The sequence below is a fragment of the Typopeltis vanoorti genome, chromosome 12, assembly GCF_054136105.1.
Source record: "Typopeltis vanoorti isolate ZY-2024b chromosome 12, IOZ_Tvanoo_1.0, whole genome shotgun sequence".
Classification (NCBI taxonomy): domain Eukaryota; kingdom Metazoa; phylum Arthropoda; class Arachnida; order Uropygi; family Thelyphonidae; genus Typopeltis; species Typopeltis vanoorti.
Window position 1 is genome coordinate 135,118,987 of NC_143560.1, and position 17,943 is coordinate 135,136,929.

Below are 17,943 nucleotides of genomic sequence, written 5' to 3' on the forward strand. Positions count from 1 at the left end.
ACATATTGCATTTATTGACTTTGAAAAAGCATTTGACAAAGTTAAAAGAAACATATTATTTAACATATTAAAAGAAAGACAAATACCAAATAATATCCTAAAAGCTATCACAAGTATATATGAAAATAATCAAATACAAATAAGATTAAATCACGAGCTATCATATACAAGAGAGATAAACCAAGGGGTCTGACAGGGAGTCTCCTCTCAGCAACTCTTTTTAATATCTACTTAAATGAAATAATAATAAAATGGAGTAAAAATTTACACCAAGGAATTAAACTTTCATCTACAGTTAAATTAAACACTTTCCTCTTTGCAGATGACCAAATAATAATTACAAATTCTGAAGATAACTTGCAGAAAGCTATTTTAAATCTAAATGAGATATCCAAAGATTATGGTATGATAATATCAACAGAAAAATCAAAAACTATGGCCTTTAAAGGACAAGATCCAGCAAGAACTAAAATAGTAATAGATAACAAGATCTTAGAACAGGTGAATTCATTTAACTACCTAGGATGTATGATCACATATGAAAATGAAAAAGATATAAACGTAAAAATTGCAAAATATTTAAAAATAACAGGTGTAATTAACTCTATATTTAAACCAAACCTAGTTCAAAAACCAACCAGGCTAAAAGTATACAATACATTAGCCTTACCGGTCTTAATGTATGGAAGCGAAATCTGGACAATAAAACAAAAAGACAAACAAAGATTAACAACAGCAGAAATGAAGTTTATGAGAAAAACTGCAAAGTATACCCTATTTGATCACAAAATGAACAAAGATATTATGAAAGAATTAAACCAAGAACCAGTAATAGAAAAAATTAAAAAATATAAACATAAATGGATGGAACACGTTCAAAGAATGAAAACAGAAAGATTACCAAAACAAGCCTTAAAGTACAAGCCATTAGGAAAAAGAAAACCAGGATGTCCTCTTAAACGATTCAATGATGACTTCTAAGGCCGGAACAGGCCATGCTAGGCCTAAACCCTTGATACGTATGATGATGATGATGTATTATGTGTATTATCCAAAAAGAAAATTATGCAAAAAAAATATGTAACTAAAACAGTAAAATATTTTATCATTTTTAAAAACTATGTTTAATTATGTGTAATAACACATTTATTTAAATGTCTTAGGTTATCATATTTTGAAGTCCAATTTACAATGAATACCTTTGTTCTTTGAAGCATAACTAGAAGCAATATTATCAAGGTGTTTATTTATATCTTCAATTGTTAATGTTCCTTTAGACAAGCAGCGTTTCTTAAGTACAAAAAAGGCAACTGCTGCAAAATCTCCAGCTTCCTGAAAAAGAGAGTATACTCAGTAATTAATCATCAAATACAACTTCTTATAATCAAATTAGATATGCTAATTTAAAAAAAAATGAAAGAAAAAAAATCAAAAGAAAATTTTAATGTATAATGCAATTATATTAAAACATCAGCAAAAAAAAAAAATGCAGCAAGCAAAGTATAGTATTATTATACTTTTATTTTATTTTATTAGGGAGTCATCAAGGATGAAGGTTATGTAACTATTTAACTATAATAATTCATAAATCTTCACATCACGCTTTTGTTGGATATAAGCAAATCTCTCTCTTTTTCCCTCTAAAAAGTATCAAATATATAATGCATATTTTGAATAATTATATAATTATTAACTGCTTGATACACATATTGTTTCCTTTGCAAGAAAAGGTATTTCTGAATCAGTTTTACATGCTGATTTCAAATATGTTTTTAAAATTTTTCCATCACGTACCATTCCAGACACAATAGGCCCGATATCAGCTATTGTTGCCTAACGTTGATGCAATCACATTCTGCTGTTATTGCATGAACTGTGCTTAGTTAACCATGTGCAATACATATGTAACTATTGCGTATGATGATGCAACATATTACATCGTTCCACATTAGCCTGTACAGTCCACCCTGTGGCCGAGTCTCAGATATAGCTTGTGTCATATTCTCTCTGTGACAGAAAAATGCCTTGTATGTATATTAATTCTGCTCATTTGTTTTGCTACGTGTGCAGAAAGTTCATCCCAAAGAAGAAGCAGAGACCATTTACAAAATTAATTAAGGAAGCCTACGAACATTATTTCAGTTGATAGGTGATCGAGATAAAAGTTGGGCTCCGTATGTGTGCTGTACAAGGCTGTGTAGTTAATCTGCATGCTTGGATGAACAGAATCAGATCCTGCATGCCATTTGCTGTTCCAATGATTGGAGAGAGCCAACCAATCATTTTGGTGACTGTTATTTCTGCCTTACAAAAGTTCCAGCATTTTCATCAAAAAATAAGAAACACATTGTGTATCTAAATGTTGCATTGGCTTTGCAACCAGTACCTCATTCGGTTGATTTGCCAGTACCGAAACACCTATCACCTGACGACACAGAGTGGTGACGAAGAAACAGAAGAAATATCTGACACAGAACATCATTTCAGAGTCAAAAACAATAATCCACACCACTTAATCACTTAAGAGGAGTTGAAGGAGCTTACAAAGGATCGTGCATAACTGTTAGCTTCATAGCTGCAACAATGGAATCTCGAAATGAGTACATCAGTTATTTCAGTACAAGTGATAATCTGACCTTTTGTACTAACGAAGATGAGCTAATGGAGTCCTATGGCATTGAACACACACCATCTGAATGGAGACTTTTTATTAATTAATCAAAATTCAGTGGGAAAGCTGTTCTTAGCAATGGGGGCTTACATCCATCTGGCCCAGAAGCCCATTCGTTATTATGAAGGAAACATGAAAATATAAAAATAGTGCTGGGAAACATTAATTATAATAATGCCTACAAGTGAAACATCTGTGCTGATCTTAAAATCATTGCCATTTTGCTCAAGTTACAAATAGGATACACTAAGTATTGTTGCTTCCTATGTGAATGGGACAGCAGGACAAGAAGTAACCATTATGTTGTTAAACAGTGACCTTTGTTTACACATTCAGGTGAGAACCTGGAGTAAAGAATGTATTTCTGCCTTACAAAAGTGTCAGGATTAAACATGCACCACTGGTAGAGACAGAAAAAAATCTATCTGCAACCACTTCACATCAAACTTGAACTCATGAAAAACTTTGTGAAAGCAAAGAATCAGAAAAAAGCAGTTTCAGTATTTGAAACAAAAATTTCCAAAAATAAGTAATGCAAAAGTAAAGGAAGGCATTTTCATTGGGCCAGAAATTAGATTGTTAATGAACGATATCAAATTTGAACAACTTCTAAAAGGAAACTAATGCATTTTAAGTTGAATGCAGAAAACGTTCCTGGGAAACCAAAATCTTCAGATTACAAAGACATTGCTCAAAGCATATCATGACATGGGATGCAAGATGTCTCTGAAAATACACTTTCTAGACTCACATCTAGACTTTTTCCCAGAAAATCTCAGGTACCATAAGTGATGAACATAGTGAGAGGTTTCATCATTGCATCAGCAGATTATATGAGGGCAAGGATTATGAATGATATGCTGGCTGAAATGTGTGAGGAGACAGGAGTACAGTTTGTTAATGTGTGGAATGAGTTTGAAGGAAGATGTACACTGTATGGGAGCGATGGACTGCATGTGAGTGGTTATGGTGCGAGTTGCTTGGAGAGACTACTGCTGGAAGGTAGAGAAGTGAATAGAGTGAGAGAGAATGAATCAGATCAAGCGAGAAATGATGTGGAAGAGCAAGAGAGTAAGACAGGAGAGATTGAAGAGGTGGTTATGAAAGAGGATGTGAGTGGTATAAGTATAGAAAATGAGAGAATGGGTGTGCAAGAGGAGCAGGGAAACAGGGAGGCTCGGGGTGGACAGGGGTACACAGCATTAGAAAGGTGGATGCTTCGAGAGGAGGTGAGAGCATGTGTAGACAGGAAAGAAATGGCATGACCTGGGATCAAGAGGAAACAGTTGGAATTAAAAAGGGTTTTAAAATGAATAAGCAGAAAGGGAAATGGCCCCAGTCGAGCATGGAGAGATCACATTGATTGAGTGGTATCAGTGGAACTAGCTGTAGATCCAGAAATGAGCTGTTGTGTTTGTATACAAATGCTAGAAGTATAAGAAACAAGGCATATGAAATGGTTGCATTAATTGCGTCTGTTCACCCAAAGATTGTCGGAATAAGTGAGACATGGTTGGAAGAGGACGACATCCTGACAGGAATAGAGATGGAAGGGTATGATGTGCTTTGTGAGGATAGAAGGGGTAAAAAGGGAGGGGGGAGTGCTGTTGATGATAGAGAAAGAGTTATGTCCATATAAAGTAGAGATGCAAGAGGGAAATAGTGCCAGTAGTTTTGAGGCAGTATGGTGTATGAGATAGAGGTGAATGGAATCAAATACTTGGTTGGATGTTGTTATAGACCAGGTAATGTGGATGGTGGTGATAATGAAATATATAATCAAATTAGCCAAGCAAATAAGAAAAGGGTAATCATTACGATGATTTTAATTATGGCAATATAGACTAGAATGATGAGATAGCAACTGGAAGTAAAGAAAATGAGTTTCTTGAGTTTTGGGGTGGGGGGGATAACTACCTCAGATAGTATGTAACAGAGGGCAAGTGAAGATTGAGGGTCTTGGATTTGGTCATCTCATCAGAAGATGTAATTATAAATGAGGTGTCAAATCATCCACCAATTGGTGAAAGTGACCATGAGGTGATTACCTGGGTGGTTGCCAGCAGTGTGAGGACCTATGTGAGAAAAGGGTATATGTGGAACTACAAGGAGGGGGGGGGGGGATTATGAAGAGCTGTTGTAACTTTTTCTTCCCTATTATAACTATCCTACCACTGCGCCATTTATGTTGTATTCAATTGTTGTTTTTTATTTTGTGCAATGGTTGTATTTTATTCAATCTTTTCTAACCTAAACCTTCTTCTATATTAACCTTATTCTATCAATATCCTACCGCCATTTATGTTGTATCCTATTCTTGTTCACACTTATTTTCAACCTTTGTTGCTTTATCTCCGTAATACACTATCGGGTAGCACTGGTACCTCTGAGGGACAATGGAATTTCCTCAAGATAGAGGCAGTACCAGAGTATCAGAGTGTCTAAGATTCACCTCTCGTAAAACGCCAAGAAATTTATTTGTTTCGCTGAGGCACTTAGCGCTATTAGATTATTAAACATTAACAACCAAGAGGTAATCTCCGGACAGTACTTAATGTTACCTATCAACTCTGCAGACGTGGCCAAAATATACCCTTTTCAAATACCCCTTTTAATATCCCGCATAGGTTCGCATTAATATTTTATAAGCGGTGCATCGGATTCCAGAAATCACAGAAAGTCTTTGTTAGAATCAAAAGCAAGGTTTATTATACTCAAAAGTTGATACACATAATAACATAAATTAAAATTCCATCTTAAGGGAGTTTCAGACAAGGTATATAATATTCAAACACTACTATTATACTTAAAAAATAATATACAGTAGCTTCCTAAAGTATGAATTATATTAACCTTCGCTAATGCATTAATCATGCATTATTATCACAATCAATCTAAGACTCCGTATCTCTGTCAGACTACACAAGATAACATTCATATCTTTCACAATCTCTTTATATTATGCTAATTCTTTACTCTAAACATATCCTTAATTTCATTCAATATAAAGGCGAACATTAACAAAACGACAGATAGTAAGGTAAAGATCAATATTCTTCTAAAGTCCTAGAAGAAATACAATCCTATCCTAGATCATTAATGTTCTTCTTCTATAACATATTAACGTGACACAAATCTTTCATTCCTATTCAGTGTAACACAAACAAAGTTTACTTATCTTCCCTTTTCGATTCTTTAGTGCATTGTAGGTTCACAGGAAAAGGCCTTCTGTGGACTGCCAGACTTGCTTCGTTTCGCAGCGAATACAGCCACCAAGACCCATGACTGCCTATCAGGATCCATCCGACATCAAGGCACTCGCACCCCATGCCTCCACGAAAGACGAACACACAGGAGATCCAGGGACAAAAAGCCTTGTCACAGGTTCGCATGACCCTTATATTTTCTCTTTCCTTCTCGGTGATTCTCGCCCTTTTCGATGTCCAGCCAACTCACACGTGCTACTACATCACGGCGTCCATATCTCTCCCCTGCTATTGCACATACGCTGACGTCACGCTGTTTACTTCGGTGAGCCGCTCTCTCACGTTACAACTCTGTAACCTTTGGACTTGACTCCCCCCCCCAACTGTTGAATTTGTGCTTACATTTTATAATTCTTATATACATGTTTTATAATGCTCTGCTAGAGTTTTACACTTTCAATATTATATTAACCACATTCGTGAATGGCACAAAATACATACTTATTTAACCTTTTCATAACAGAACACACTTGATTTATATATACATAATACTTATTCTACACTTAGAGGCAATTTATTGTATTTATCTCATTCTTTTGTTTGGAAAAGCATGTTAGACTGTGATAAGATAGGAATACATAATTTTCCACTCTATCACAACCTAACAGAGCTCAGGAGACAGCTTGCGGGTGTAGCATGGAATGAGGAGTTGGCTAGAAAAGAGATCAATGCAGCTTGGGGGATTTTCAAAAACTATCTAGTAGATGCAATGTCTAAATGTATGCCAAGGGCGAGAAGGTTAAATAAGGTAGGTGTGAAATGGATGAATAAAGAGATTAAGCATGCGATACAGAGAAAGAGGGCATTGTGGAGGCAGCAAAAGAGAAGTGGAAATAATCAATTCCATGAGGTCTACAAAGACCAGGCAAGGAGGGTGACTTGGTTGGTTAGGGTAGCTAAAAAGAGGTATGAACAGCAGTTAGCTAATGAAGCCAAAAAGAATCCTAAAGAGTTCTTTCGATATGTAGCCAGTAAAAGAAAGAATGATTATGGAAGGATGACATTGATAGGAGAAAATGGTATAAAGACAGCTATTGCAGAATGATACTTAATGAGCAATTCATAAAGGTCTTTCAATCTTGTGAATGTGACTTCATGGAGAGATTGAGAGCAGTAGATGATGGGCAAGAGAGACTGACTGTAAGTGAGCAAGAGGTGTATTGGGAGTTGAGTAATCTAGATGTTAATAAGACTGTGGGACTTGCTAATATATCACTACGTATTCTGAAGGAATGTGAAAGGGAGTTGACACCTGTCTTGACATTTTTTTAATACGAGTCTTCCACTCGGTCAAGTCCCTAAGGAGTGGAAGGAGGGCAAGATTGTGCCACTTCATAAAGGAGGTGATCGAACTCAAGCATAAAACTATAGGCCTATCTGTGTGTCAGGTGTTGTGGTTAAGTTGTTAGAGAAGCTTGTGAGAACTAGGATCCAGAGTTGGGTTGACAACAATGGTATAATCTTTGATGGACAGCATGGATTTGGGGAGGTCATGTTTTAGTAATCTAATTACTTATTACAATAAAGTGACTGCTTCCTTGGATAGAGGAGAAGGATACACAGTAATATACTTGGATTTCGCAAAGGCTTTTGATAGAGTACTTCATGATAGGTTGACAGTCAAACTAGAACAGATGGGGGTTGGATATTAGATTAGTGCATTGGATTGGAGACTGGCTATCAGATAGGTATCAACAAGTTGTGTATGTGAAAGCAATGTCAAGGAAAGGGAAAGTCACTAGTGGCGTGCCTCAGGGGATCTGTTTTGGGGCCATTGCTGTTTAACTTGTATATTAACGATATAGGTGAAGATTTGGATGGAGATATTCAGTTGTTTGCAGATGATGCAAAGTTGGGATGAACCAAGAAGATGTTGTGGCCTCACAAGAAGACTTGAATAAATTGAGTGATTGGGCACGGAAATGGGGATTTGAGTTTGATGTTGTAAAATGTAAGGTTTTAAAAGTTGGAAAACAAAGATGGGATGCAGAATTTATGGTTGGTGAGGATATCTTGTTGGAGGTGGAAGAAATAAGAGATCTTGGGGTGATAGTGGATAAGGATCTGAAATTTAGGGGACACAAACCTAAAAATTGTGAACACAACACAAAGGCTTCTGAAAATGGTGCAGAGGACACTGACGTGTAGAAGTAGGGAGATTCTTGTTCCATTGTATAAGGCTTTGATTAGGCCACACATGGACTATTGTGCCCAGATTTGGTTACCTGGTTTTCAGATGGATGAAGAGATGTTGGAAAGGGTCCAAAGGCGATTGACTAAGGTAGTTTCTGACCTCTGGAATGTTGAGTATGAGGAAAGATTGAGAAGATGTAATTTGCAGAGTCTGGTGGACAGGAGGAAGAGGGGAGATATGAATGAGACCTACAAGTTGGTAAGGGGTTGTTATAGGATCAATGCTGGAGAAGTTCTACAGAAAATAGTGGGAGATCGGGGAGAACCAGAGGCCATCCCTGGAAACTGTATAAAGAGGGTGTGAGTAGGGGAGTGAGAGGCAGGTTTTTTTGTGCCGAGTTGTAAATGATTGGAATGCCTTGCCTGAGAGTGTGTGGTGTCTGCAAGGAGTTGGAATGTGTTGAAGGCACGATATGATGAGCTGTGTGTGTGTGATAAAAGGACCTCTCAGATGAGTCTTTAACTCCATGAGGTCTTAGGGTAATAATAATAATAAAGATGGAAGCTTGGTATAAAGTGAGTCGTGCCATGTCAGTTGATTCCAGGTAGTCCTCGACTTACAATGGGGTTCCATTCTAAAGTGTCTGTCGTAAGTTGATTCTGATGTAAGTCAAGGATTTTTTTTAATTTTTGGTTGGTTTGAGTTCTGTTATAATATTTTCATAAATTAGGTTTCTATTTAACTCACAATGGTTAAAAATGTATAAACTTACATAAACATTTATAAATTATTTATTAGCACATATACATATAAATAAATAAATACAAAATTAAGAAAGAAAAATTTAAGGAAAAAAATACATAAACACATATCAAAAATAGTGCACTTTAATTTGAAATTCCTTTAAATATTAGTTAACATAAACATAAATAAAAAACTTATTCACTGTATCTTTAATTAAACAGGTGAGTAACTGTCACTCATTTGGACAATATGGTTATTTCTCGCAATTGGGAGTAGCTTTTTTATTTTATTGGGTTTTTTTGTTTTTTTCTTCATATATTTCGCGATAACATCTGATTTCACGAATTTGCTTTTCGACTTTGGCAAAGCGATCAGTGTCATGATCCATATTTTTGAGTAGCTGAAGTCCTTGATTTAGTTTAGAAAATATTTCAGCTAATCGTTTTACATTAAATTTTTTAAACGATTTCTCTTTTTCATTTTCCTCATTATTCCTTTTATTCTTCTACAACTCTTTCGTTTTGGAAAATCAAGTCTTGATCAGTCAGTTCACCTTCTTTGTGATCTGCTAATTCTTCTATACCAGTAATATTGATTTCTAGAGCCAGTTTTCTTGCAATTTCAACAATTTCTTCACCAATTTGTTCTAACATACTATGCTCATTGTACTCTTTGAGTGCCTCCTGCAGCAGTAACATCTTCCAAATTCGTTGCATACATTGTTCAGATACTTCCTTCCATGAAGTTCCAATGTTCTGAATATAATGGTTAATATTGTAATTTTTCCAAATATTGTGTAATGTTACAGCATCGTTGTCCATTGCTGTTACTGCTTGAGAAAATGTAGTTTTCAGATAATATGACTTGAACGTAGCAATCGAACCTTGATCCATAGGCTGAATCACAGCTGTTGTATTGGGCAGTAGATACATCACATTTATATTTTCATTCAAATCAGTGATGCGAAGAGGTTGTCCTGGATCATTGTCAAGCAGCAATAGAATTTCAAAAGGAATGTTTTTTTTCAAGACAGTAGGCACGTACTTCTGAAATAAAACAATTTAAGAGCCAGTCTTCAAATTAAACAATTGTCATCCAAGCCTCAAGATTACTCCTGTAGTAAACCGGCAACTTATTCTTGTCAATGTTTTTCAAAGCTCTAGGGTTTTGTGAATGGTAAACAAGAAATGGTTTTAATTTAAAACCAGCAGCATTTCCTCCAAAAAGAAGCATAATCCTATCTTTAAATGCCTTAAAACCAGGCGCCGATATAGCTTCTCTATGAATGTAAGTTTGTTCTGGCATTCTTTTCCAGAATAGTCCGGTTTCATCTATGTTAAAAATCTGCACTATTTTATCATCTCTTTCAGATTTTTCTTGAAAATTTCGGCCATTTCAAAATCGGAACTAGCAGCTTCTCCCGTTATTCATATGTAATGTAAATTAAATCAGCTTTTGAATCGATAAAACCAACCTTTACTAGTGTTAAATGTATGCTCGCTGTATTTATCTTCTTGTTGTTTCCTTAAATGTCAAAGAGGCTGCGTGCTTTTGTTTGAATCGTAAACATACCGAGAGGAATATTCTTGTTGATTTGATCATCTATCCAAATCATTAAAAGCTTTTCCATTTCATGACTTGGCCCTTTTTTTTTTTTTTTTTTGTTAAAATTGTACATTTCATATGAACTATCCCTTTAGCTGCCTCCATTATTCTTGATTTATCTTTTATAATTGTTGAAACAGTTGAATGCGACAGCTTTTTTTCTTGTGCTATTTCACCGACTTTCTTTCCTATGTCGTATGCTTTAATAACCTTCATTTTAACATCAAAACTTAAAGCTTTCCACGCCTTCTTTTTTATGTTGGAATTTTCATCAGTAGTATTACTGGACATGATAGGGTTGCGACGAGATACAAAAATTGCAACGAGAGAAACGAAAACATCGACTGCTGATTAGCAATTAACATGCCAAAGACTGTGATAAATTAGAAGTGGGTGAATCATAGAAGTGGCTATTGCGTATTGGTGACAGGCTTTCCTTGTTGACTAATGGCAATGCTGCAATGCGTATACAAAAGCAATGTGATATATGTATGCTGGTGGCACAGTTAAATTAGAGAATTTTTAATAATAATTTTTGGTTATTGTAAGTGCAAATTATCATAAGTCAAATCATCGCAAGTCGAGGACTACTTGTACTGCTGGTGTCTGAAATGGGAATCACTAAGTTCATCTTATAAATGGAAGACATTAGGGCAGTCATTCTGGTTAATTTTCATTCTGCATGTATGATGTTGTTAATAGTGTTTATATCATAAAAATGTATAGACTTCTTCCTCAAAAACTGTATGACAGGAAAAAATTAAAAACATATTTGAAATCAACATGAGAAGTTGAGTAAGAATCACACGGAGTTGAAAAGGAAACAAAAAATGTTAAAATTTGGCAGAAAGTAATTATTTGGAGTTTGGATAATTACCCAAACTTCAAATAAACAAACTTTATTCCAACTTTTAAAATAGCTCTATGTATAATTAATAAGATTTCTATGGTAAAAAAAGATAATCTTTAAGGCCAGTATGAATATCATATAGAAATAATTGAGAGAATTTTTTTTTTTACTTAACTCCACTAGTTTTGCAAACAGCTATGTTTCACTTCCTTATTGTGAATTATACAAACAGTTATGCCTATAAGTTATATGTTTATAATATATGCTTATATATATATATATATATATATTAAAGATACCAAGAAATTTTATACTTGGTTTTAATCATTTTCCCAAGTAAGCAAAACAAAGTTTTGCATGTGAAATATATTCATATCTAAGCTACTTGTATATAGAGGCTAATGAGTTCATATCCTAAATTTAGTTTAATAATTTATCCAAGTGTAAGCAAACAAAGTTTGCACCTGAAGTATCTTCAAGACTGAGGCAACTCGTGGTAAAGGTGGACCAAGTATTCATCACTCCTTGTCTTAATATCTCCCATAATGCAAAGCACACCTCCTTGCAGACATGTATAATGCGATGCATTCAGGGAAAGGCCACTACCCAGACCGGTTTCAACCTTTATCAAATGTTCAAGTACAGGTCAAACTCCAAAAACTCAGCAGTGTTCCCTCAATAACAGGCTCACCCTGGCACTGAGAAGAACTCTCAGAACCGGTTGGCTCTACACCGTGGCAGGCTCATCTCACCACCGAGCAGAGCCACTCATTTGCTTATATCTCATCTGAGGGGTAACAGCAATAGCCATGCCTAAGTTAACTTCATGGGCTACAGCAATGCCATTCATTACCCCCTAGCCACCCAGGACCTGGGTGAGAGTGACAGTCGAGCCTCAATTAAAACTTCATGAGCTAAAGCATTGCCATTCATCACCCAAACTTCCAACCAGTTTCGACCCTTGCTGAGGTCTCGTCAGTGGGAGCCAGACCCAGAAGTGGTGATACTAAGGCAGAAGCAATGCAGAAGTCATATTTACCTATACGAGTTGCCAAAAGGTGTACCACCTTATTATTAAATTACTCTAGATTTAGAGAAAGATGTTGGAAATTTTTTTCACTTGGTTAGGCTATAATAAATTTAGTTTAATCCTTAGCCGAATAAGAAACTAAAAGAGTTTCATGCTGAATATAGAAACTATATAAACTTTGGCAATTCCAAGCATAAGCAAATACCTGGATAGCAGCACTTGACCCATTTGGTAGTGCAAACTGAGGCAACTCATAGAAAGGGTGGAGCAAGCTCCGATCACTATTCTTGGTATTTACCCATAATGTGAAACACAGCTCCTAGGAGCTGTATTACTGTTCTGCATTATGAGAGAAGGTCACTACCCAGACCAGTTTCAACCTTTATTGAGGTCTCATCAGTGAGTAGCTAGACCTAGATAATACCAAGTTTGTGGCGAACAGAGCTTATATACCCCACTATAAGAATTCCAAGAGGTGTCCTAATAAATTACTAAATATATGAAGAGCCAAGGCTTCAATTTGGTGACATAAAATTATTTAAATTAAGGGATATTACATCCCATATTGTTTCACAGCCGAAAAAAGAAACTCAAAGAGTTTCAAGCCGAACATAAAAACTATATAAAGTTCGGCGAGTCCAAGCATAAGCAAATACCAGGATAGTGCAACACATTACCCATTTGGTAGTGCAACAATGAGTTGCCTCAGTGTTGCACTACCAAATGGGTTATGTGTTGCACTATCCAGGTATTTGCTTATGCTTGGACTCGCTGAACTTTATATAGTTTCTATTTTTGTCATGAAACTTTTTGAGTTTCTTTTTCGGCTGTGAAACAACATGGGATGTAACATCCCTTAATTTAAATAATTTTACGTCACCAAATTGAAGCCTTTGGCTCTTCATATATTTAGTAATTTATTAGGACACCTTCTTGGTAATTCTTATAGTAGGGTATGTAAGCTCTGTTCGCCACAAACTTGGTATTATCTTGGTCTAGATACTCACTGATGAGACCTAAATAAAGGTTGAAACCAGTCTGGGTAGTGACCTTTTCTCATAATGTAGAACAGTAATACAGCTTCTAGGAGCTGGGTTTCACATTATGGGTAAATACCAAGAATAGTGATCGGAGCTTGCTCCATCCTTACTATGAGCTGTCTCAGTGTTGCACTAGCAAATGGGTTATGTGCTGCACTATCCAGGTATATGCTTATGCTTGGACTTGCCGAACTTTATATAGTTTCTATATTCGGCATGAAACTCTTTGAGTTTCATTTTTGGCTGTGAAACAATATGGGATGTAATATCCCTTAATTTAAATAAGACATCATTGTACGGGTAATATTTAATTCAGCTAGCTTGGATTACCTCCATCCTAAATGACACACAATTAAGAGTGAATCGTGGGAACAGTGACATGAATAGGACCTATAAGATGGAGCAAGGTCATGAAAATAGTAACGGAGGTCAATCAAGTAGGCCAAAATGATGTATTTACCAATAAACGGATGTTGGTGGTTCCCGCCTGGCTGGCATTATTTTGTTACAAACCCAGTAATCACAATGGCAGCTTCAGATTCTAAAAAAGAAATGCAGACAATATTCATTAGAATATTTGAAACTTGGGTTTATTGCTGCATTAAGAAATGAAACGAGGCCTATATGTCTTCTTTGTGAAACAACTTTTAGTTACCAATGAAACCAGCAAAAATGAAAGATCATCTTCAAAGACTGCATCCCGATAAGAAAGATAAACTTCTTGACTTTTTTAAAGAACTGAAAGAGAAATACACACATCGACCAACTATAAAATTATTTATGAAAGCACCTGCCGAAGCTGACAATAAACAAGGATTAACAGCCTCCTACAATATTTCTTTTAATATAGAAAAAAAAGGAAAACCATATACAATTGCAGAGGACATTGTTATACCTGCAATCAAAGAAGTAATTGAAACCATAATGAAAAAAAGATTTTGGCCCTGTTTTAAAATGCTTACCATTGAGTGTGAATACCGTGAAAAGACGTATTGGTAAAATGGTTGAAGATGTAGAAAAAACTGTAGTATCAGAACTCAAAAATAGTAAGTTCTCCATCCAACTTGATGAATCTACATTCGATATTTCTTCTATTCTTATGGCTTATTGTAAGATATTATAGTAAAACCATACATCAATCTATTGACGAATTTTTCTTGAAAGTGATGGAACGAGGTTGACAATTTTTCAGCAATTGGAGGAATATTTAAATAAGTATGATATTCCATTTACTAATATAACAGCAGTAGCCACAGATGGCGCACCTGCAATGGTGTGCCGTTATCGAAGTTTCGCTGCCTTTCTGAAAGAAAAAGTTCAAAGTGTACGTACTATTCGCTGTGTGTTACACTGAAACCATTTGGTGGCAAAAACTCTCAGTGACAAACTGCATGATACTCTAAGAGTGTGTATTAAATCTATTAATCAAATTAGATCTCATTCTCTTAAATCGTGATTGTTTGCCAAACTTTGTGAAAAAAATGATGAAGTATCAAACCAATTACTCTTGCATACTGAAGTAAGATGGTTGTCTAGATGTGCAAGTCTACAAAGATTTGTTTAGTTGTTCGACTCAACCCTAGAGTTTCTTACAGATGTTAATTTGTTATTGAGTGATGAACTGAAGAGAAATAAGAATCATATTTTCCACTTGGCGGACTTATTTTCAAAATTTAATGACATTCAGACAAGGTAAAAATGTCACGATTATTCAAGCTCGGATGATTCTTTAAGGCTTCCAAGCTAAATAAGCCTTATTTAAATCATCATTATTACGAAACATCTTCAAAATTTGAGTGATGATTTTAAATTGCGCTTTGCAGATTTTGAAAACATGCATATTTCAGATTGGGTTATCACACCATTTTTTGCAGATATTGAAAATATCGAATGTAACTGAAAAGATGAACATATTGAATTGTTAGGTGATCTTGAAGCTAAGACGCTTTTTAAAAATAGGACTTTAAGTTACTTTTGGATGAATATAAATGTTGTAGAAAAATATCCAAAACTTTCTGAAATGATACTCCCGTTTTGCTTGCATTTCCAAGCTCATACATGGTTGAAGCTGGTTTCAGCCATGTTAATTCTATTTTAAGAAAACAAAGAAATAAGCTAGATATAGAATTCTGTGGCGACTTAAGGCTGAAACTTACTAATTTTGAACCCAACATTGCTAACTTGTCAAGAGTCACAAAGCTCACCCTTCACATTGACAATGTTAGTAAATTGTATACTAATAAAAGTATTATTTTCATATATATAAGGAAGATTGTATTATTGTTATTTTGTTATCTAAATTAAATTTTATATTTTATATATTATTTATCCCTCCTATCAAATATGTGATGTTAAAAAGGATGTCAAAAACAAAAATGTATCCCTTTGACGTTAAGCCAATATAATAATATATACTATATAATACATACAATAAACACTGTAACTATAAAATAAACAATCAAAAACTCACATAAGAGTCTTTTTTTGCTTGTCCTATTATAATTACGTAATAGTAAAATTGAGGGGGTTGATAAAAAGTCAAGAAACGCTTGAAGGGGTCAACGGTCAAAGAAATTTGGCAACCCCTGATATAACTGTAGCATTTGGAATAGCTTCTCTCTTGGCAATATGTCATATGCCTTTTCCAGATCTACAAAACTTAAATACAGATCTTTGTTATATTCCTATGATTTCTCAACTATCTGTCATAAAGTGAAAATCTAATCCTGACAGCCTCTATTTGGCCTGAATCCAGCTTGTTCTTCACCAAACTTCTCTTCCACAATCCTTCACAGCCGTTTCTCAAGTATACTTGCATATATCTTACCAGGAACACTCAGTAATGAAATACCTCTGTAATTCTCACATTCAATTTTTATTTCCCTTTTTATATATGGGTACTATGAGAGTTCTATTCCAATCATTTGGAATTCGTCCCTCTGTCCAGGCCTCCTGAACTATACTCCAGGATGGGCCAGCAGAGGGAGTGGGTCTTTGGATGAGTTGAGTAAGCTTTTTAAACCCTTAAAACCTTTAAACCTCCTGCAAAATTAAAAAGCTCACTCAACTCATCCAAAGACCCACTCCCTCCGGTGGCCCACCCTAGAGTATACCATATTTACTGCACCTGCAACTTAAAATACATAAGAGAAACAGGATGCACAATTCCAATCACACAAAAAGAACATAAACGGCACATCAAATATAATAATTATAGTGAAGGTGACTTTTCTGATCATGCTCTGAACACCTCACAAAGAATTAACTGGAAAAGCACTAGTTGTCCACATCACACCAAAACAAGGAATGAACGCAAATTTAAGGAAGCTTGTGAGATCATTATCAACCACCCCAATCTAAACAATAATGATGGTCTAAAAATCCCATACATATGGAAGGCATATATTCGTCCCACGAATCCTTCTTCTCTAAGAACAACTCTAGAAAATCCAGGATCCTAAATCTAAAATAACTTTAATACTGAAAAATAGGACATCACTGTTAAAGAAAAAAATCTATAAGAAAGTTTATTCATGTTGTAATTTATAAATAATTTTTTGTTTTTTAAATCAAAAATAACAATTGAAATAATAGAAATAGGACATCATTGTTACATGTAATCAAAAATAAAATTAGCTTGATGTAATTTTTTGAGGTGCTTAAGGGTCAAAAGCTCTATAACTAAGAGGAGACTGCCACATAGTCTTTAAAGGAATGCGGAGAAGCGACCAGGGCTTCTGACCTAATGTCCAATCCTCAACTTCTAATGGTGCACCCTGTTGGGTATCTACTTGGATACTGAAAGAACGAGGATGGGTTGGCAATTTGGTATTTAGCTGACCAAATTGTATTCTTATTGGTTAAACCAAAATAATAAAATGATAGTACAACATGACAAATTTTCATGCCAGCTGGCGCGTTGCCTGGTTAAACAAGGCCCCGTTGTTTTCGCTAGGGAACCAGGGCTAACAGCGAAAAGTCAGCTACTGGAATAAATCTGAAAACACGCCCCAACTCAACATCACCAGAGTTAAAGATCGGTACTATCAACATAAGAAGCCTGAATGGCAAAGAAATGGAGCTAGCTGAGGAATTAGATAAGTACCAGATCGACATTATAGGGGTTACTGAAATAAAAAAGGCAAAAACTGGTGAGATCTTTCTGAGTAATAAATACAAAATGTTATAGTCAGGCAATGACAATCAAGGAAAAGAAGGAGTAGCCATAGTATTCAACACAAGATACGAGGCTAATCTTCTTGAATGGCAGTCAGTCTCAAGTAGAGTAATGTGGGCAAATATGAGAATGGGGAACTGGATAATGAGAGTTATTTGTGCCTATGGTCCCACAGAAGGTTCTACTAAGGTAGAAGTAAAGGAATTTTTTGAGGCTTTAGAAAAAGCAACTGACACAGTGCAAAAAGAAAAGTTAGTCCTTGTTGGGAATCTAAATAGCAGAGCAGGAAATGATTGTGAGACATACAAAAATATTTTGGTAAAATCTGGAGAAAAGAGCAAAGCTAATAATAATGGCAAATATCTGTTGGATTTCTGCTCAGGACATGGACTAGTTATTACTAACACCATGTTCCAACATAAAAAT

At 35.3% G+C, this 17,943-nt stretch overlaps 1 protein-coding gene across 4 annotated transcripts in view; it reads right to left on the reverse strand.

Moving 5' to 3' along the window:
- DNAlig4 (DNA ligase 4) overlaps nucleotides 1-17,943 on the reverse strand; it is a 588,281-nt gene that overhangs the window by 408,232 nt on the left and 162,106 nt on the right. For all 4 annotated transcript variants that reach the window (XM_090401217.1, XM_090401216.1, XM_090401218.1 and 1 more), the window contains one exon: nucleotides 1,200-1,332. In XM_090401217.1, coding sequence (XP_090257343.1) covers nucleotides 1,200-1,332 — 133 coding nt within the window. The remainder of the gene's footprint in view (nucleotides 1-1,199; nucleotides 1,333-17,943) is intronic.